General features: G+C 39.4%; 1 protein-coding gene across 1 annotated transcript in view; it reads left to right on the top strand.

Annotated features, from left to right (window-relative positions):
- The window catches only part of PCNX2 (pecanex 2), a 278,141-nt gene that overhangs the window by 13,143 nt on the left and 242,230 nt on the right, over positions 1-22,768 (top strand). Inside the window, exons 2-5 of the mRNA XM_029200853.1 lie at positions 5,437-5,642; positions 6,833-6,953; positions 7,633-7,669; positions 14,689-15,963. Coding sequence (XP_029056686.1) covers positions 5,437-5,642; positions 6,833-6,953; positions 7,633-7,669; positions 14,689-15,963 — 1,639 coding nt within the window. The remainder of the gene's footprint in view (positions 1-5,436; positions 5,643-6,832; positions 6,954-7,632; positions 7,670-14,688; positions 15,964-22,768) is intronic.

Genomic DNA, 22,768 nt, shown 5'->3' with positions numbered 1-22,768 from the left:
CTGTGAGAGTATTGTTTTCTAAAGTTACTTGGATTAATTATTTAAAAATTTTTTTATTGAGATATAATTGACATATAACATATTAGATTATGGTTTATGATGTAATGATTCAATATTTGTATAGGATTAAGTCCTTTTTTAAAAATACTTATTTATTATTTATTTTATTTATTTATTTTGGCTGCACTGGGTCTTGGTTGCAGTATCTTCGTTGCGGCATGTGGACTTCTTAGTTGTGGCATGTGGGATCTTTAGTTGCAGCATGCGGACTTCTTAGTTGCGGCATGCAAGCTCTTAGTTGTGGCATGCATGCGGGTTCCAGTTCCCTCACCAGGGATCCAACCTGGGTCCTCTGCATTGGGAGCGCAGAGTCTTACCCACTGGGCCACCAGGGAAGTCCCTAGGAATAATTTTTTATATTTAATTTTTGATTTGTCTTTGTTGTTATGCTATCCATTTGCTATATGGTTAGTTTCATCTGTGGGTGTTTAATTTTAGTTTTTTTTCCTCCATCTTTGTTTATTTAATAATTTTGGGAGGTATAAAACAGGTTAAAAAACACATTAAAAAGATGTGCCAGTTTACTTTGTCAAAAAATGTCTCTGGCTGCTGGGCGGAGAGTAGATTCGAGAAAGAGCAGGATAGAAGTGGGAGGTTCAGAGGCTATTTTGTTGGTCCAGCCCAGAGATGATGTTGGCAGTAAAGATGGAGAAATGTGGATCTAGTTTGATAAGATTTAGTGATATGTTCATTTTTGGGGTGGAGAAGTAAGGATGAAATCAAGGGTTATGCCCAGTTACCTGGTTTGAGCAGCAAGTGTTTGGGGTACCGTTGACTGAGGTGGGAAAGTGTATGTAGGAGAGGACAGTTGGTGACAAAGGACATTAAACTAAATACCTAATTTTAGACATGTTAGCTTGGAGTTTCCTTTTAGATGTGAAAGTGGAGATGTTGACTAGGTGGTTGGATATAGGTGTGGGGAGCTTAGATAAGCAGTCTAAGCCAGAGATATGGATTGGAAAATCATCAATATAGAGATTCCATTGACTGCCAAGGGACTGAGTGAGAACATGTAGGAAGAGAGAAGAGCGCTGAGGCCCCAGGAGCTCTAGACTCAGATGTACGGCAAAGAGGAGGTGTGAGTGAGGCAGGGACAAAGCTAGGAGAGTGTGGCCTCTTAGAAGCAGAAAGAGGTGAACATTTCAAGAAGTGAGCAACTGTGTTGAGGGCTGCTGAGAAAATTGGATTAAATTGTTGTCTTTAGAGACGTTGACAAGAACATTTTCAGTGGAGTGTTGGGGAGTAACAGCCAGATTGCTGTTAACATCCATCATCCTTTTCAGAATATAATTCTGAGAAAGGTTGCCTCCTATGGTTAATAAGGATGTGTTAAAATGCTAAGTTCATGGAAACAGGAAAACATTGTGATTTACCTTAGAACAAGTAAGCCTCTATTCAAGATCTGAATATACCTTATATCAGGGGGAAAAATCTGGGATCGAAATTAAATACAAATTTAAAACTGCTCATTCACGACAGATTTCTCCTAAACCCTCTTCCTTTCCTTGCATGCATACTTATAGGAGAGAAAATTCTAGAAGCTGGAGATCTTTTGTTGACTGAGCATAATGAGGTCAGCAGAAAAATGGCCTGGATAGGAATTTTCAGTGATGTTCCTGGGATTGTAGAATTGGGAGAATATGGGCAGAGCTCTAATTATATGGCATAAAAAAGGGGACATTTAGAGGATGCTAGATTCCATTTGGAGGGTCTACTGAAGGGGGAGAGGCTTTTAAAGGAATCATGAGAGCAGAGAATTTGGGGAGGAATAATGTGCCATGAGTCATGTGCTGTGAAACCTTTCCTCTCGCCAAGGAAATTTTCAGTAAAATGTCTATCTCTTACTAGGGTCTGGTGCGGTGTAGGGGCTTTTCAGTGGTGCGACAAAGTGCTAAGTGGTCCTTCATCGAGCATGAGACAGGACCTGTTCTCACCTGGGTTGCAAACTAGTTACTAATGTTCATGTCAACTTCAACTTCAAGCTTCTTGCCTTCTCCTAATTCCAACATTACTAAGCTTATGCTGTAGCCCATATTTATGAGAATAGTGGCAAGTCAGTTTTTTTCCAAATGAATTTCCCCAGTATCCATATATAATCTTTTCTCTCTCCCCCTTCTTCCCTAACCTTCTTTTCCCAATGCCTTAGGGTTTTTATCTCTAATCTTGAATGGAAGCTTCCCCATAAAATGGTACCCCCCAATATTAATTTAGGTGAAACCATGCTAGCTGCCGTGCCCCAAATCTCAGTGGTTCAGTGAATCAAAGGTTTATTTCTCGCTTCTATGACATGTCCATCTTGGGTCTGTAAGGACCTTGTCCCACAGAGTCACCCAGGAGCCCAGGCTGAAGGAAGCTCTATTGTCTTGTAGATGGATCTGGAAAACGTGGCCTCTGAGATTATCAACTAAAGAGGAGGAGAGTGGCATGGAAGAGGCACCAGCTCATAATTGTTCAGGCTTAGTAGTGACACTGGCCACTTCTGCTCATGGCCCATTGGCCAAAAGTAGGCACATGGGCCCAGCCTGACTGCAAGAGAGGCTGGGAAATGTAGGAGAGCCCGTGGGATATTTAGTGAGCACTTTCTCTGCTACCCCTACTAATTGGAATACTATGAGACCCAAGCTACATTATAATTTCAAACAACTTATGAATATAATTTGTATATGACAGGGAATTCCTTGGTGGTCCAGTGGTTAGGACTCCGTGCTTATGGTGCAAGGGGCATGGGTTCCATCCCTAGTCGGGGAACTAAGATCCCACTAGCACAGCCAAAAAATAAATAAAATAAAATAATATAAAATAATTCTCCTTTAAAAAGTAATTTGTATATGACAGTTTGCTAATCTATTCTCATAGACATTTGCTGGGGTTTATTTTTTATTAAAAACTTTTTTTATCTGCCTTCTTTTTCTCCCCACTTTTACTAAGAAGTAATTGACACGCGACACTGTGTAAGTTTAAGGTAGAAATCCTGATGGTTTGATTTACATATATTGTGAAATGATTATCACAGCTAAGCATGGGCTTAGTTAACATCCATCATCTCATATAGATACAGTACAAAGAGAAGAAAAAAATTCTTGCGATGAATTAAGATCTACCCTCTTAACAACTTTCCCATATATCATACAGCAGTGTTAATTATAGTCATCATATACATGGCATCCTTAGTACTTATTACTCTTGTAAGTTTAGACCTTTTCACCACCTTCCTTCAGTTTCCCTCCTCCCACCCCCCCCATCTCTGGTAACTACAAATCTGATCTCTTTTTCTATAAGTTTGGTGTTTTTCTTTTTGTTTTAAACTAATATAGATTTGTATTTCACTTATATTTAAATAAATTTCATGTAAGTGAGATCATACAGTATTTGTCTTGTCTTTCTCTGACTGACTTCACTCAGCATCATGTTGGTTTTAGCATTTGCTGGGTTTTATTGCTTCTTTATCAGTTTCTTCAAACTTACTCTCTAGCTTTAGCCTACATTTATTGATACTATTATTTTTTAAATTTATATTTTATTGAAGCACGGTTGATTTACAATGTTGTGTTAATTTCTGGCGTACAGCAAAGTGATTCAGTTATATATACATACATTCTTTTTCATATTCTTTTCCAGTATGGTTTATCACAGGATACTGAATATAGTTTCCTGTGCTCTGCAGTAGGACCTTGTTGTTTATCCATCCTATACATAATAGTTTGCATCTGCTAACCCCAAACTCCCAATCCTTCCCTCCCCCAGCCCCCTCCCCCTCCCCCCTCGGCAGCCACAAATCTGTTCTCTATGTCTGTGAGTCTGTTTTGTAAATAAGTTCATTTGTATCATTTTTTTTTTTAGATCCCACATATAAGTGATGTCATATGGTATTTGTGTTTCTCTTTCTGACTTACTTCGCTTAGTATGGTAATCTCTAGGTCCATCCATTTTGCTGTAAATGGCATTATTTCATTCTTTTTTATTAGCCTACACTTTTTTAGACCTGAAATATACATACATGTTAAGGAAAAGTGATGGGGGCTATTAATGGCCTCTCCTCTCTGTCTCTTTTCAACTTGGCTATATATTCCTTGAGGTTCTTCACAACTTCTCATGAGGAGGTACATGTGTAAATGTGGAACTTATCTGCTTCCAGGGAGGGGAACTGACTTTATATATTTCTATCCATCTGATATTTATCTTATTTAATCATTCTGTCATTCACTTATTTATGAATTCATATTTATTTGTGGACTTTTATCCGCATGAAATGAAAACAAGTCAGTGATGGTGAAAATTCTTCACTTCAGCTTTTACTGTAGGTGATCGTTTCCTCTTTCTTGGTTGTTCCTTTGGCTTGGCTATTCTGTTTTAGGAACGCTCTTACCCAGATGGTAAATTGTTAGATAGGACCAGGGCAGGTAGTGCAGGGGCTGCATGGGAGCAGAAGGGGGCCGGGCCATGTGGCCTCTGAGCCTCGCTGTGTTCCAGGTTGCAGCACTGACTGGAATCATTACTGGACTTATGAGATCCTTCTGGGAGATGCATTGCTAAAAGGGTCTCACTGTTTATTGAGGTTGTCCTTAGTATCATCATGGGACCCTCAGGAATTCATTTCTATCCCAGAAGATAAGAATTTCATTTAGGAAGGACCAGAGAACCTGCCATGGTCCACGGTCTGTGAGAGAAATAGGAAGGGATGTGGGGTATCCTACAGAGTGGGACAATTACATGGATCCCAGAGATTCATTTTGTTTCTTGAGGGGATTGGACAGAATTGAGCTGACCTTCACCATGATCTCCATGCAAAGATCCTTTGCCACTTTTGGAAATGTCCCTCTGCCTTTGAGAGGCAGTACACCCTCTTATGGCCCCTGCCTACATCATGTCACTAGAGAAGTCCATGGCTTGATGATATTAACCCAATGGGAAATCAGGGAGGAAAGCAAGGGGGCGTTACACTAACCTTTCTCCTTCCCTTTGTTCTCTGCAAGGCCGTTTGTGTTTTGTTGAAGAAAACAGCATCTCAAAGGCCCTCCTCTGGCCTTGAAGACCATATGCACGGAAGACCAGACTAGCCTGTAGAAAAGAGCTGGTAGAAAATGGAGACTCTCACTATAACGTATCTTTTGTTCCATGGGGTTCCTGTCTGCAAATCACATGTTGGTCATTGCAGCTAGTACCAGCACCTGAAAAATAAGAAAGACTTTAAAAAAAAATAAAAAGATAGTAGCTCTTTCTCTTCAGGTATTACGAACAGGAAAAGTTATAAAACTAATAAAATTTGAAATCTCGCCCAATTTATGCTCAATAAATAGTTTAAAAATACTTTCAGATTTAAGACCGGAGGTAATCCTATAAGCAAATACATTTTTTCCTTTCTTTTCTCTTCTCTAGGCTTTTCCTCCAAATGCCATCACTGTATTTTTTTACTGCAGCTCAGTGACGATATTCTTCACAATAATCAAATTGATCAGTTATCGCCTACACCTCATGTTTGATAAAGGAGAAGTGATTCAGCAAAGGCCCTCCAGAAAGAAGGAAAAGCCAAGTAAAGACAAAGAGGCCATCAGTGACCACATAACCGATCATAAAAATACAGGGTAACATTTCTCATTAATGCATTAGTTCATAATTTAAAGGTTTTAATTTTGATTAAAATAATTTTTCTCATGTATGAGTTGTTTGTGAAAATACGCCAGGAGAGGCAGACACAAATATGTACATTTTTCTTATATTTAAACATACACTTAGGCATAAAAATAATGCCTAAGTTGATAGGCATTTTATGATAATGCCTTACCGTTGATAATCCAGACGGTTTAACTGACTATTTAATATGACCTTATACCATGCTCTGAAATTCATTTGCATTAGGCTTAGCGTAGCAAAATATTTCACTTCAGTATTTTTATCTCATCATCTCAATGCTTAGTGCATGCCAGAGTATTTTCAGAAAGAACATTTGTGTTTGTTAATATAAAAGTAATACATTGCATAGAACTAAAATATTAAGAGTAATTCTCAAGTGAGCATTCATCACTATTCTTGGTCTTATTTCTGATAGTTCCTTAAGAGAGCATGTCTTATTTTAAAGTAATGTTTATTAGCTTTTAAAAATAAAATTTGTATACCGTGAACTCTTCCCCTTTTTTATACATATATTTTTTTTATTGAAATATAGTTGACTTACAATGTTGTGTTAGTTTCAGGTGTACAACAAAGTGATTCAGTTATGTGTGTGTGTGTGTGTGTGTATGTGTGTGTGTGTATATATATATATATATATATATATATACACACATACTTTTTCAGATTCTTTTCCCATATAGGTTATTACAAAATATTGAGTATAATTCCCTGTGCTATCCAGTAGGTCCCTGTTGTCTATCTCTTTTATACATAGTAGTGTGTATATGTGACTCCCAAATTCCTAATTTATCCCTCCCTGTCCTTTTCCCCTTTGGTAACCATAAGTTTGTTTTCTAAGTCTGTTTCTGTTTTGTATATAAGTTCATTTGTGTCATATCATAGATTCCACATATAAGTGATACCATATGGTATTTGTCTTTCTCTGTCTGACTTACTTAGTATGATAATCTCCAGGTCCATCCATGTTGCTGCAAATGGCATTATTTTGTTCTTTTTTTATGGCTGAGTAGTAGTCCATTGTGTATACCATGAATTGGACAAAGTGGAATCAAGGAAAAAAAATTGTTTGAGGACTAAGGTCAAAAGAGCCATAGTTTTATTTGATAATATCACTGCCCCTGTGTTTCTCATGGTGGCTTAGCAATAATGGGCGGATTAACAACGGCAAAAAGGAAGAGGCCAGTCGAACCCTCTCCACGCCTCCCGTCCACGGCAGCTCCAGAGGACAGAGCATAAACTCTCATCATTCATCTGGGCTCCTGGTTAGTGGTCTGTTTTCTGTTTCACTCTCCTCATGCCGCTGGAGTGTTGATCATGGAAGTGTGCAATGGTGGTGACTGCAACTTATGTGCACTGGTTGTAAATACTGGCCTCTTGGTGGCAATGACCTGAGGGGAGCACATGGACCATGAGATAAACACCCAGTCACCCGTTCCAAGCACACCCACCGGCCTTCTCTGCAGTCTGCCTGCCCTGCCGAGACTGCACCACGGCCAGAAGAACCCATAAGCTCACCTTCACTGCCCTCTCCCTGGTCCTGTCTGTCATTCATCTCAATCATCGTATTTGCAATGCTTTCCCCTGGAATCCACTCCACCACTGCACATGAAATCATACTTAAATCACCTTTATTCTAGATTCACTTTCTTGGGCTCTATTCACTATAGTCTGAAGTAGCCCATTAGTTTTTCTCCTTACTTTCTTAATTACCAAACTCCCTTTTCTCACAGCACCGTGGGCTTCATTGGATGTCTACACTCTAGATATTTTTGTGTCCATCTTTGCTACCCGTTTTCTAAGTGGACACTCTGTTGTGTCTTTCCCATGTGCCATTGAGAGAAACAGTGGCTGCTGACTGCCTGGAAGTGGGCAGGGAGCTGAGTCATATTGATTGATTTTTTTTTTTTATATTGATTGATTTTTGTTCTTTAATTTATTTAGGAGCTGCCAGAACAGGAAACAGTGGAAGATCTCAAAGGTAGAGTGCTTATTCTCATCATTTAATATTTTATCACAGCATTATCTTCAGTGAAGCGAAAAATAATTTTCATAGAGCAGAATGCCAGTGAATTCATTCACAATTAGAACTGTACCCAAGATTGCAGTTTTGTTTTACCTTCATTTCTTTAGCTCTTCATTTTCATTATTTCTTATCAGAATTTGTATATCATGTCTACGTTCAGACTGTGATAGTGTATTGATTATATTTCATTGTCCTTTCTGCAGTCTGTGACTCCTTTCATACGGCTCATAATAGCAGATATAAAATAGGATAAATTCATCATCGACACAGTATACTTTTTATTACACTTACACTGAAAAATGACAGAGGAAATGACATTGCATTCTGTGTATATGCATTTCTGTCAAGTTACAAATTTTGTTCCTGAAATTTTCTTTTAACCCTCCCACCACAAATATTTGTTTCACTTTTTTACTAAGATTTCATTTTATTGTCTTTTTTTTTTAGTTATTTCTGAGATACATTTTAAAGTAATAACTAGAATTATGACTTATAACATTATACCAGAACATACAAGGTTTTTAGAAATTTCATGTAATGTCTGAAACATTTATATTAACATATTTCCATACAAATAATACAAAGAAAGTTTAGTATTAGTTTTTGTTTGTTTGTTTGTACTGCAGGTTCTTATCAGTCATCAATTTTATACACATCAGTGTATACATGTCAATCCCAATCGCCCAATTCAGCACACCATCATCCCCACCCCACTGCGGTTTTCCCCCCTTGGTGTCCATACGTTTGTTCTCTACATCTGTGTCTCAACTTCTGCCCCGCAAACCGGCTCATCTGTACCATTTTTCTAGGTTCCAAATACATGCGTTAATATACGATATTTGTTTTTCTCTTTCTGACTTACTTCACTTCACTCTGTATGACAGTCTCTAGATCTGTCCAGGTCTCTATAACTGACTCAATTTCGTTCTTTTTTATGGCTGAGTAATATTCCATTGTATACATGTACCACATCTTCTTTATCCATTCGTCTGTCAAAGGGCATTTAGGTTGCTTCCATGACCTGGCTATTGTAAATAGTGCTGCAATGACCACTGGGGTGCATGTGTCTTTTTGAATTATGGTTTTCTCTGGGTATATGCCCAGTAGTGGGATTGCTGGATCATATGGTAGTTCTATTTTTAGTTTTCTAAGGAATCTCCATAGTGGCTGTATCAATTTACATTCCCACCAACAGTGCAAGAGGGTTCCCTTTCCTCCACAGCCTCTCCAGCATTTGTTGTTTGTAGATTTTCTGATGATGCCCATTCTAACTGGTGTGAGGTGATACCTCATTGTAGTTTTGATTTGCATTTCTGTAATAATTAGTGACGTTGAGCATCTTTTCATGTGCTTCTTGGCCATCTGTATGTCTTCTTTGGAGAAATGTCTATTTAGGTCTTCTGCCCATTTTTGGATTGGGTTCTTTGTTTTTTTAATATTGAGCTGCATGAGCTGTTTATATATTTTGGAGATTAATCCTTTGTCCATTGATTCGTTTGCAAATATTTTCTCCCATTCTGAGGGTTGTCTTTTCGTCTTGTTTATGGTTTCCTTTGCTGTGCAAAAGCTTTGAAATTTCATTAGGTCCCATTTGTTTATATTTGTTTTTATTTCCATTACTCTAGGAAGTGGATCAAAAAAGATCTTGCTGTGATTTATGTCAGAGTGTTCTTCCTATGTTTTCCTCTAAGAGTTTTATAGTGTCTGGTCTTACATTTAGGTCTTGGATCCATTTTGAGTTTATTTTTGTGTATGGTGTTAGGGAGTATTCTAATTTCATTCTTTTACATGTAGCTGTCCAGTTTACCCAGCACCACTTATTGAAGAGACTGTCTTTTCTCCATTGTATATCTTTGTCTCCTTTGTCATAGATTAGTTGACCATAGGTGCGTGGGTTTATATCTGGGTTTTCTATCTTGTTCCATTGATCTGTGTTTCTGTTTTTGTGCCAGTACCATATTGTCTTGATTACTGTAGCTCTGTAGTACAGTCAGAAGTCAGGGAGTCTGATTCCTCCAGCTCCGTTTTTTTCCCTCAAGGCTGCTTTGGCTATTCGGGGTCTTTTGTGTCTCCATACAAATTTTAAGATGATTTGTTCTAGTTCCATAAAAAATGCCATTGGTAATTTGATAGGGATTGCTTTGAATCTGTGGATTGCTTTGGGTAGTATAGTCATTTTCACAATATTGATTCTTCCAGTCCAAGAACATGGTATATCAGTCCATCTGTTGGTATCATCTTTAATTTCTTTCATCAGTGTCTTATAGTTTTCTGCATACAGGTCTTTTGTCTCCCTAGGTAGGTTTATTCCTAGGTATTTTATTCTTTTTGTTGCAATGGTAAATGGGAGTGTTTCCATAATTTCTCTTTCAGATTTTTCATCATTAGTGTATAGGAATGCAAGAGATTTCTGTGCATTAATTTTGTATCCTGCTACTTTACCAAATTCATTGATTAGCTCTAGTAGTTTTCTGGTGGCATTTTTAGGATTCTCTATGTATAGTATCACGTCATCTGCAAACAGTGACAGTTTTACTTCTTCTTTTCCAATTTGTATTCCTTTTATTTCTTTTTCTTCTCTGATTGCCGTGGCTAGGACTTCCAAAACTATGTTGAATAATAGTGGCGAGAGTGGACATCTTTGTCTTATCCCTGATCTTAGAGGAAATGCTTTCAGTTTTTCACTGTTGAGAATGATGTTTGCTGTGGGTTTGTCGTATATGGCCTTTATTATGTTGAGGTAGGTTCCCTCTGTGCCCACTTTCTGGAGAGTTTTTATCATTAAATGGGTGATGAATTTTGTCAAAAGCTTTTTCTGCATCTATTGAGATGATCATATATGGTTTTTATTCTTCAATTTGTTAATATGGTGTATCACATTGATTGATTTGCATATATTGAAGAATCCTTGCATCCCTGGGATAAATCCCACCTGATCGTGGTGTATGATCCTTTTAATGTGTTGTTGGATTCTGTTTGCTAGTATTTTGTTGAGGATTTTTGCATCTATATTTATCAGTGATATTGGTTTGTAGTTTTCTTTTTTTGTAGTATCTTTGTCTGGTTTTGGTATCAGGGTGATGGTGCCCTCAGAGAATGAGTTTGGAAGTGTTCTTTCCTCTGCAATTTTTTGGAAGAGTTTGAGAAGGATAGGTGTTAGCTCTTCTCTAAATGTTTGATAGAATTCACCTGTGAAGCCATCTGGTCCTGGCCTTCTGTTTGTTGGACGATTTTTAATCACAGTTTCAATTTCATTACTTGTGATTGGTCTTTTCATATTTTCTATTTCTTCCTGGTTCAGTCTTGGAAGGTTATACCTTTCTAAGAATTTGTCCATTTCTTCCAGTTTGTCCATTTTATTGGCATAGAGCTGCTTGTAGTTGTCTCTTAGGATGCTTTGTATTTCTGCGGTGTCTGTTGTAACTTCTTTTTCATTTCTAATTTTATTGATTTGAGTCCTCTCCCTCTTTTTCTTGATGAGTCTGCCTAATGGTTTATCAATTTTGTTTATCTCCTCAAAGAACCAGTTTTTAGTTGTATTGATCTTTGCTATTGTTTTCTTTGTTTCTATTTCATTTATTTCTGCTCTGATCTTTATGATTTCTTTTCTTCTGCTAACTTTGGGTTTTGTTTGTTCTTCTTTCTCGTTCCTTTAGGTGTAAGGTTAGATTGATTACTTGAGATTTTTCTTGTTTCTTTAGATAGGCTTGTATAGCTATGAACTTCCCTCTTAGAACTGCTTTTGCTGCATCCCATAGGGTTTGGATCATCGTGTTTTCATTGTCATTTTTCTCTAGGTATTTTTTGATTTCCTCTTTGATTTCTTCAGTGATCTCTTGGTTATGTAGTAACATATTGTTTAGCCTCCATGTGTTTGTGATTTTTATGTTTTTTTCCCTGTAATTCATTTCTAATCTCATAGTGTTGTGGTCAGAAAAGATGCTTGATATGATTTCGATTTTCTTAAATTTACTGAGGCTTGATTTGTGACCCAAGATGTGATCTATCCTGGAGAATGTTCCGTGCGCATTTGAGAAGAAAGTGTAATCTGCTGTTTTTGGATGGAATGTCCTACAAATATCAATTTAATCTATCTGGTCTATTGTGTCTTTTAAAACTTGCTTCCTTTTTTATTTTCATTTTGTATGATCTGTCCATTGGTGTAAGTGAGGTATTAAAGTCCCCCACTATTATTGTGTTACTGTCGATTTCCTCTTTTATAGCTATTAGCAGTTGCCTTATGTATTGAGGTGCTCCTATGTTGGGTGCATATATATTTATAATAGTTATATCTTCTTCTTGGATTGATCCCTTAATCATCATGTAGTGTCCTTCCTTGTTTCTTGTAACATTCTTTATTTTAAAGTCTATTTTATCTGATATGAGTATAGCTACTCCAGCTTTCTTTTGATTTCCATTTGCATGGAATATCTTTTTCCATCCCCTCACTTTCAGTCTGTATGTGTCCCTAGGTCTGAAATGGGTTTCTTGTAGACAGCATATATATGGGTCTTGTTTTTGTATCCATTCAGCAAGCATGTGTCTTTTGGTTGGAGCATTTAATCCATTCACGTTTAAGGTAATTATCGATATGTATGTTCCTGTTACCATTTTCTTAATTGTTTTGTGTTTGTTTTTGTAGATTCTTTTCTTCTCTTGTGTTTCACACTTAGAGAAGTTCCTTTAACATTTGTTGTAGACCTGGTTTGGTGGTGCTGAATTCTCTTAGCTTTTGCTTGTCTGTAAAGCTTTTGATTTCACCATCGAATCTGAATGAGATCCTTGCTGGGTAGAGTAATCTTGGTTGTAGGTTCTTCCCTTTCATCACTTTAAGTATATCATGCCACTCCCTTCTGGCTTGTAGAGTTTCTGCTGGGAAATCAGCTGTTAACCTTATGGGAGTTCCTTGTATGTTATTTGTCGTTTTTCCCTTGCTGCTTTCAGTAATTTTTCTTTGTCTTTAATTTTTGCCAGTCTGATTAATATGTGTCTTGGCGTGTTTCTCCTTGGTTTTATCCTGTATGGGACTCTCTGCGCTTCCTGGACTTGGGTGGCTATTTCCTTTCCCATGTTAGGGAAGTTTTTGACTATAATCTCTTCAAATATTTTCTCAGGTCCTTTCTCTCTCTCTTCTCCTTCTGGGACCCCTATAATGCGAATGTTGTTGCATTTAATGTTGTCCCAGAGGTCTCTCAGGCTGTCTTCATTTCTTTTCATTCTTTTTTCTTTAGTCTGTTCCGCAGCAGTGAATTCCACCATTCTGTCTTCCAGGTCACTTATCCGTTCTTCTGCCTCAGGTATTCTGCTATTGATTCCTTCTAGTGTATTTTTCATTTCAGTTATTGTATTGTTCATCTCTGTTTGTTTGTTCTTTAATTCTTCTAGGTCTTTGTTAAACATTTCTTGCATCTTCTCGATCTTTGCCTCCATTGTTTTTCCGAGGTCCTGGATCATCTTCACTATCATTATTCTGAATTCTTTTTCTGGAAGGTTGCCTATCTGCAGTTCATTTAGTTGTTTCTCTGGGGTTTTATCTTGTTCCTTCATCTGGTACATAGCCCTCTGCCTTTCATCTTGTCTATCTTTCTGTGAATGTGGTTTTTGTTCCACAGGCTGCAGGACTGTAGTTTTTCTTGCTTCTGCTGTCTGCCCTCTGGTGGATGAGGCTATCTAAGAGGCTTGATGAGAGGCTCTGGTGGTGAGTAGAGCTGACTGTTGCTGTGGTGTGCAGAGCTCAGTAAAACTTTAATCCACTTGACTGTTGATGGGTGGGGCTGGGTTCCCTCCCTGTTGGTTGTTTTGCCTGAGGCAACCCAACACTGGAGCCTACCTGGGCTCTTTGGTGGGGCTAATGACAGACTCTGGGAGGGCTCTCGCCAAGGAGTACCTCCCAGAAGTTCTGCTGCCACTGTCCTTGTCCCCACGGTGAAACAGAGCCACCCCCCGCCTCTGCAGGAGACCCTCCAGCACTAGCAGGTGGGTCTGGTTCAGTCTCCTATGGGGTCACTGCTCCTTCCCCTGGGTCCTGCTGTGCACACTACTTTGTGTGTGCCCTCCAAGAGTGGAGTCTCTATTTCCCCCAGTCCTGTCGAAGTCCTGCAATCAATTCCCACTAGGCTTCAAAGTCTGATTCTCTAGGAATTCCTCCTCCTGTTGCCGGGCCCCCAGGTTGTGAAGCCTGACGTGGGGCTCAGAACCTTCACTCCAGTGGGTGGACTTCTGTGGTATAAGTGTTCGCCAGTCTGTGAGTCACCCACCCAGCAGTTATGGAATTTGGTTTTACTGTGATTGCGCCCCTCCTACCTTCTCATTGTGGCTTCTCCTTTGTCTTTGGATGTGGGGTATCTTTTTTGGTGAGTTCCAGTGTCTTCCTGTCGATGATTGTCCAGCAGTTAGTTGTGATTCTGGTGTTCTCGCGAGAGGGAGTGAGAGCACGTCCTTCTACTCCGCCATCTTGGTTCCTCCTCCCATTTTATTGTCTTTTGATTGTCTTCAGAAGACTTAGAAAAGAACTTTTGGAGGCCTGAATGAACCCCTTCCTTTCTCTGCATTGAAAAACTTCTGCTGAGTTCACATTATTCTTAGCATAAAATCCAAGCTGCTTTTGCTTGTCAAGCCTTGTATATCAATATTTTGGACCCTCCCTGCCTTGGTTTAGAAGGATTAAGTAACTTGCCCAATATAACGTAGCTAGTGAATAGCAGAGCCAGGACCTTTCTGATTGCAAATATGTTGTTTAAATCATACTAGTCTGCCTCCCAAGCCCACAAAAGAGGGAAAGCTACAAGCCTGAATTATTTTTTAAATATAGAGATTTCAAGAACAATTTCACAGTGGAGGTGCTATTTTTAGACTAAGCATGTAATCACATTTGTTGCTGGTGTTATTTTTAGTTTGTTATTATTTGGTCTTGCTCCATGACATTATTCATCCATTCTGGATGTGAATCAAGTTGCTGTTGTTGTTGATTTCAGGTGTCATTGTGTCAGATGACCAACCCGTAGCACCAGTGTCATCTACAGCACCTGGGATGAAAACGGAAAGCTTACCTGCTTCTAAAGGGCACATGCCGGAAACCATGACCACGTCAGCAATACCAGTGAAACCAGTCGTGGCAGAAACTTGCATCAGTGATAAAGGGAAGGAAAAAGGGGACCAGGGGCAGCCCCCCTTCTGCCACAGATCCGAGGGTGGCTTGGTGGACAAAGAAGCTGTGGAGAAGGTGCCCTACCTGTCTTTGTCTCAATACGACTTACTGGAGACAGATGTTTCTTTCCAGCCTTGGGGGAGTGAGAATTCCGTCCCGATTCCAGAACCTGGGAATTTTGCCTCCATCAGGGAACAGTTGCAAAGCAAGTCGCCTCAGGACGGCCTGAGCAGTAGCTGCCCTCAGTGTAACACCGTCATCGCCAAACCTGGGCGGGAGCAGGTTTCCCAGCAGGTGGACCCACCCTTGAACCAGGAGGTGGATGACTCAGATAATGAGGTCGCTGTCACTCTTATAGATACTTCTCAACCTGGAGACCTGCTGAGTCTGCACGAGCCCATTAAGATTGTCATCACCATGAGCAGTACCCCCAACTCCATGACAGACTTGGAAAGTTCTCTTCACCTGAAGGTGGTTGGTACTGAGGCAACCGGATTCACGTGTGATGCCGCGCCAGTTCCCCCAGGGGCCGCTGGTCCTGAGAAACAGATGAGAATTCCCATCATCACCCTTGAGCTGTCTGAGGGTGGAGGAGGCATGGTGTGTCCCGAAGGCAATGGAAGTGACAGGACGCCGGAGAGATTGACGATGGAGGCGTCTTCCAATCCATGTTCTGGCTATGAATCTGGGGACGGGGGCGATGCCACACAGGACCACAGTCCTTCCCCAGGAGACCCCTGTACAACCCCATCACCCACGCCTGATGTGGTCTCCAAGTCTGAGGGGGGCATGGAAGTCCAGGCTAACCTTGACCCATCATCTTGTAGAACCAGCCAGGAAAAGAGACACTCCCAAGTCCTCAGTGTAGACAGCGGGACAGACGTCTTCTTGAGCAAAAGTTCCGCAGAAGTTATTAACGATAAAGAACAAACAATGCCAACTTCCAAATCTGACCTGGAGGCCAAGGAAGGACAAATACCAAATGAATCCAACTTCCTGGAATTTGTCTCCCTGTTAGAATCAATGAATACTTCCAAGGTGGTGGTATCCAACCAAAAGAATGAGCCGGCAGAGCAGAGCAAAGACAGCGGGCTTCCTGGAGGTGCGGGCTTCTGTGATTTGATTTTGCAAACGGTGGGATAAGTGTTGTGTAATTGTTGGGTGCTTGGTGTCGTCACTGATATTTGCTGAGTGTATCAAAACTAAGCTGTGTGATGAGCATGGATTAAACCTGGCTTATTCCACCAGGAAATTTAAGGCATAGTAATGAAGATTTGGCTTCCCTAGGCAAGAATGTTTACTTCTAAGGAAATGAGCAGTTATATTTTACCATGGTGACAAGATCCCTGAAGGTAGCTCTTCCTTAATAGAATAGATGCGGAACTTTCCTGGTGGTCCAGTGGTTGAGACTTCACCTCCCAATGCAGGGGGTGCACGTTCGATCCCTGGTTGGGGAGCTAAGATCCCACGTGACTCGTGGCCAAAAATACCAAAACATAAAACAGAAGCAATATTGTAACAAATTCAATGAGACTTTAAAAAAAATAAATTAAAAAGTAAAGGTATGAAAAAAATAGAATAGATGCATTCTGGGAAAGCTGATTGTAAAGCAAATTTCTGTGAAAGGAATCCACTTTTCTGTTGAATTCCATTATATAATCCTCTGTGCTGAATTCTCTAATTACCCCAAGTTGTAAACATAATTATAACAAACACACAGCTCTTAATTTACGCCGGCACCATCCTAAGGACTTTAGATATTAACACGGGTGACCATCCGTGGTGGTTTGTCCAAAAAGGCCCTCATTAACATGCGTTTTGCCAACATAATTATTAATAACGCTGCCTTTCACTCTCAAAAGGGTTCCCAGTTTGAGCAATATATTATACAGTTAGTCTCATTTTCACTCATTTAGTCTTCATGTAACCTTGTGTTATGGGTCCTGTTATCATTCCTTTTTTGCAGCTGGTTTTCACTACTTTTCCCAAGTTAGCCTAGTAAGTCTACAACTCAGCTTTGATTCCAGGCAGTCTGGCTACAGAGTCAACACTCATAAATAATAAACTATATTTCCTGTATGAATAGAAGATTCATTCTCTTAATATCTCTGGGCTCAGTTTCCTCCCTGGCAAAGGATGTTACTGGACTAGAGTTGTTATTTTGTGTGTGTGTGTGTGTGTGTGTGGCCACTCCACATGGGTTGTGGAATATTAGTTCACCGACCAGGGATTGAACCTGGGGCCAAGGCAGTGAAAGCGCTGAGTCCTAACCACTGGACTGCCAGGGAAGTCTCATGGACTAGAGTTTTTACAAAGTTTTTTAACTTTATTTATTTATTTTTAATTAATTAATTTTATTTTTGGCTGCGTTGGGTCTTCGTTGCTGCATGCGGGCTTTCTCTAGTTGCAGCAAGCGGGGACTACTCTTCATTACAGTGCACAGGCTTCTCACTGCGGTGGCTTCTCTTGTTGCGGAGCACGGGCTCTAGGCGCGCGGGCTTCAGTAGTTGTGGCACTTGGGCTCACTAGTTGTGGCGCGCAGGCTTAGTTGTTCCACGGCATGTGGGATCTTCCTGGACCAGGGCTCGAACCCGTGTCCCCTGCATCGGCAGGCGCATTCTTAACCACTACGCCACCAGGGAAGTCCCAAAGTCTTTTAACTTTAAATGTCCATACTTCTTTGATTTTTGAGTACATCATTTCTGCCTAGATCTCTGAGAGTGTATCTATATGGTAGGATTGTTTACAGGAAGTTGTAGTTCACATGGCAGTAGAATATCTTCGTGCTATGATTGTCCCTTTGCTGCCACCTGTTCTCTGCTCTTTGGGCCAGTCAGGGGGACCCTTTGGCTCTATGCAGGCAGCTCCCAGCGATTTGCTCTTTTCTCTTTTGTCTTTCTGGTGCTCTGCCAAAAGGCTTGCCCTGCTTGTGGGTCAGTCCAATCTTGCCTAAAAATTCATTAAGTCTGAATATTTAAGTTATGTAACGTGAATGCATTCTCCGTGTTACTATGTCTGTGTATCCAAGATTTTGCGTATGGAGTAACAAGAACAGGAAAGATTCTTTATAACAGACACATGCAGTACAAGAAAGCATTGGTTACTTGGAGATACTAGACACTTTCTGATACAAGATTTGGATTCTCACCATCTAATATAAAGATTCACGCATCTTGACCAGCACTGTCTAATAGAGCTTTCTGCAGTGATGGAATTATCCCGTATCTGCCATCCAGGACAGCAGGCACTGGCCACGTGTAGCTATTCAATACTTGAAATGGGGATTGTACAGCTGAGAAATGGAATTTTTAATTTTATTGAATTTTACTTCATTTGAGTAGCCACATGTGGCTACTGGCTACTGTATTAGGTAATGCTGATCTGGGTGATGTGTTTCTTTCTGGGAAGCTGTGTGTGGGGAGGACAGACCTCTGGGTTTGGAACTTGACAGCCCAGGGCCAAATTTTGGTTTTGCCCTCCAGCGGGGTGAGCTTGGACAACTCACCATATCCATCTGAGTCACAGTAGCTTCAGTAAAGCAGGAATAATAATACCTTACAGATTTACTGTGATGATTCAAGTAAGAAAATATGTGAAAAGTCTTGCTACTTGATCCATTTCAGCCTTCTATTCTGAGTTTCCCCTCAGGCTATATGTGAAGTTTATTTGGTCTGTCTACTTAAGTTTCTGCTCTTAAACTTTTCAGCCAGCCACGTTCAATCAGAACAGGGTTGAGTTGGAAACCTAGGGGGTGTGCAAAGAGATGTGGATGCTATGAGGTTTTCTATGGAAAGGAACAGGCTTGGTTGTCGGGAACTTGCAGGTACAACAGGGAGGGAGGAGTTGGACTGGATCATATACCTATTCCAGGCAGGGACAGAGTTTTTTTTTTCATTTAATTTTTTAAAATTACCAAACATTTGCTCTTCTTATTGTCCTGGGAATTACTCTCCTGCTTCCTATTTTTTTTTAGTTGAAATATAGTTGATTTACAATATTATATTTATTTCCGGTATCTAACAGTGATTTACAATTTTTAAAGATTGTACTTCATTTAAAGTTATTATAAAATATTGGCTATATTCCCTGTGCTTTACAATACATCCTTGTAGCTTATTTATTTTAAACATAGTAGTTTGTACCTCTTAACCTCCTGTCTTGCCCCTCCCCCCTTCCCTCTCCCCACTGGTAACCGCTAGTTTGTTCTCTATATCTGTGAGTCTGTTTCTGTTTTGTTACATTCACTAGTTTTATTTTTTAGATTCCACATATATGTGATAACATACAGTATTTGTCTTTCTCTGTCTGACTTATTTCACTAAGCATAATAACTACAAGTCCATCCATTTTGTTGCAAATGGCAAAAGTTCATTCCTTTTTATGGCTGAGTAGTATTCCATTGTAAATAGCTGTACCACATCTTCTTTATCCATTCACCTGTTGATGGACACTTAGGTTGCTTACATATCTTGACTATTGTAGACACTGATGCTGTGAATACCTTTTCAAATTAGTGTTTTCGTTTTCTTCAGGTATATACCCAGGAGTGGGATTGCTGGATCATATGGTGGTTCTATTTTCAGTTTTTTGAGGAATTTCCATACTGTTCTCCATAGTGGCTGTACCAGTTTACATTCCCACCAACAATTACTAGGGTTCCCTTTTCTCCATATCCTCAACAACATGTATTATCTGTAGACTTTTTGATGATAGCCATTATGACAGGTGTGAGGTAACGTCTAATTGTGGTTTTGATTTGCATTTCTCTGATGATCAGCAATGTTGAGCGTCTTTTCATGTGCCTGTTGGCCATCTTTATGTCTTCTTTAGAAAAATGTCTATTCATGTCTTCTGCCCATTTTTTGAATTGGGTTGATTTGTTTTCTTGATATTGATTTGTATGAACTGTTTATATATTTTGGATATTAACTCCTTATTGGTCATATTGTTTGCAAATATTTTCTCCCAATCATTAGGTTGTCTGTTTGTTTTGACAGTGGTTTCCTTTGCTGTACAAAAGCTTTTAAGTTTAATTAGTTCCATTTGTTTGTTTTTGCTTTTGTTTACTTTGCCTTAGGAAACAGATGCAAACAATAATACTATGATTTATGTCAAAGTGTTCTGCCTATGTTTTCTTCTGGGAGTATTTTGTTTTTTGATCTTACATTTAGGTCTTTAATCCATTTTGAGCTCATTTTTGCATATGGTGTGAAGAAATGTTCTAATCTTTTTCTTTTACATGTGGTTGTCCAGGTATCTCTATGGTACTCTTTTTTTTTTTTTTTAAAATAAATTTATTTATTTATTTTTGGCTACATTGGGTCTTTGTTGCTGTGTGCGGGCTTTCTCTAGTTACGGTGAGCGGGGGCTACTCTTGGCTTTGGTGCGCGGGCTTCTCATTGCAGTGGCTTCTCTTGTTGCGGAGCATGGGCTCTAGGTGCATGGGCTCAGTAGTTGTGGCACGTGGGCTCAGTAGTTGTTGCGCACGGGCTTAGTTGCTCCGCAGCATGTGGGATCTTTCTGGGCCAGGGCTCGAACCTGTGTCCCCTGTGTTGACAGGTGGATTCTTAACCACTGTGCCACCAGGGAAGCCCTCTATGGTGCTCTTATTTCCAACCCAGGTCATCTCCACAAAGGCCTTTAAATTATCTTTAGGTCTTGGGGATATTCTAGAATTTGAGGTTATGGAAAACCACACCCTTTATCAACAGTCTTTAAAGCCATGTCTTTGTTTTCTTTTGATACAGCTTTATTTTACTTTGTGGAAATAAACAAAGACTGCTCAAATGAGAAGTAGTAAGGCTATCATTCAGAGCTTGCTACAGCGAGAGTCAGCCACCAGCATTTTGGCAGCGACTCCAAGGCAGGCAGAGGAGTGGGAAAGCTTTGTAGTGGAAGAAAGGAAGGCTTTGGGTGTGATTGCAGGCTGTTGGCCTGGGGAAGCTGGAGGTGGGGTAATTAGAGCACCCTATGCTATTGGTTAGGGGAGCGTATTTGGCTCCTTCTGATTGGTTGGATTTCTCTGGTTGGAAGCAGGGGCAAAAATTAGGGAAGCTCTGTTATTATTCAAGTCCTGGCCATTTGGGACTGATTGTTATAGGCGTTATTATTTGGCTTTCTGAGCTATTTGCTAGAAATAGTGGTCTGATTTCCTGCAAGTCTGACTTGTATAGTGTATTGGTTTCTTGGCTGGTTACTGTAGATTATGGGTTGGTTTTCTGGGCTGGTTGCTGTAGATTGTAGGTCAGAGTTCTGTATTTATATATATTGTCTGGCTATTATCCATTTGTATATTCAGTTTCTTCTAGACTTTCTAAGAAGATAATCATGATGCACGTGAAGATGGTTATTGAAGAATTATCTGGAGTATAGACAAATTGAAAGACCCTAAATTTATAACAGTAGGGGTCTAGTTTAATAAATTATACTTTTAAATGTAGTATATACTTCAATTTTTGGTTAATGTAGAAGAATATCTCATGTAAATATTTATAATACTTTAAGATAAATAGAACAGCTATAAAACATTTGTTTTCTAACTGTTCTATTTAGTTTAGTAAATTATATTAATGTAATATTATATAACTTCCATTTTTAGATGATGTAGATGATGTAGGAGAATGTCTAATGTCATTAAATATTTACAATACTTTAAGTCAAATAGAACTGTTATAAATCAACATCTGGATTATGACTTAAGTTTTGAAAAAAAAAATGATGCCTAGAAAAAAATACTGGTGTGATATGTATCATATTGGCTCCTGTAACAGCATGGTGGGGTTAAGAGTAATTTAAGATTTTTTTCCTTTTCTCTAGTTTTAAATTACATGGCATTCGTGTGTATTATTTTTAGAAACAGAGAATTCCTATCAACGTGTATTTTTAAAGGGAAGAAGAAAAAAATAACCCATAGGTTGACATATGTAATGTGCCCATTTAAGGGAAGGAGAGACTAAGGTATTAAAAGCGAAGCGAATGGATGGGTCCACATACATGTAGTGTCAGAAGGTAGAGCTGTCTAAACATGCCTCCCTGCAGTTTTTACGTGACGTGATCACTGGCTAAAGCTGTTTGTTATGATAGCACTTTCTCACAAATGTGTTTCTTGAAAACTGTGAAAACTTCTATCCTGACAAGCTGTCAAATTGAAAGGCAAACATTTTTGTACCAAAGAAATTCTAATCGTTTCACAGATGCACTGGGAATATTTATCTTCAGGACTCACTTGGAAGCCAGCAGTGTTTCTCTAAGTACTTCAAGTCCAAGGATGAAAATCTTTGTTGTATACATGATGATGTGATTTAGACCCCACTTCACCTTTTGAGACAGATCTTGGTGGGCTTTCTGAATGGCATGTCTTGAAAGAGCCTGTAGGTTCAAACCACTCAATCGTGTTCTTCTCTCAGGCAAAAGTTTATGCAGGAGAAGATAGCTATTGGTATCTTTGGCCATGGGAATACAGAGGACATTGTGACCTTAAAAGTGGCCATTGGGTGTGTCTTTAGATAAGGACGGCTGACCCTCAGGGGTCATTCCACTTTGCATAATGGTGTAAACTAAGACCCTTGTTCTGGTCCATTATTTAAAGAGGATTCTAAAAATTCAAAAACCCGATATATACCTATTGATCTTGGAATTCTAATTCATCTTAAAATATTCTCAGGGTAAGGCGTAAGCATAGTATCTCATTGAATCCTCCAATAGTGCCAAGGTGTGGTTCAAAGTCAGCTCTACTTAATGAGCACCTACTTTATGAAGAGGCCAATTCTACCTTCAGCTTGAAAATTTAGATTTTGAGAATGAGTGAGAAGGAAAGACTGATAAGGTTTTAAAATGCAAAATGAAACTTTACTCCAAAATCACCAGGGTATTTTTGCCATTATTTTCATCGATGCTGTTCATGTATG

The sequence above is a fragment of the Monodon monoceros genome, unplaced genomic scaffold (genome assembly GCF_005190385.1).
Source record: "Monodon monoceros isolate NGI ecotype Baffin Bay Population unplaced genomic scaffold, NGI_Narwhal_1 Super_Scaffold_4, whole genome shotgun sequence".
In the NCBI taxonomy this organism is placed as follows: Eukaryota; Metazoa; Chordata; class Mammalia; order Artiodactyla; family Monodontidae; genus Monodon; species Monodon monoceros.
Note: the sequence above shows the minus strand (reverse complement) of the source record. Positions and strands in the feature narration are given on the sequence as shown.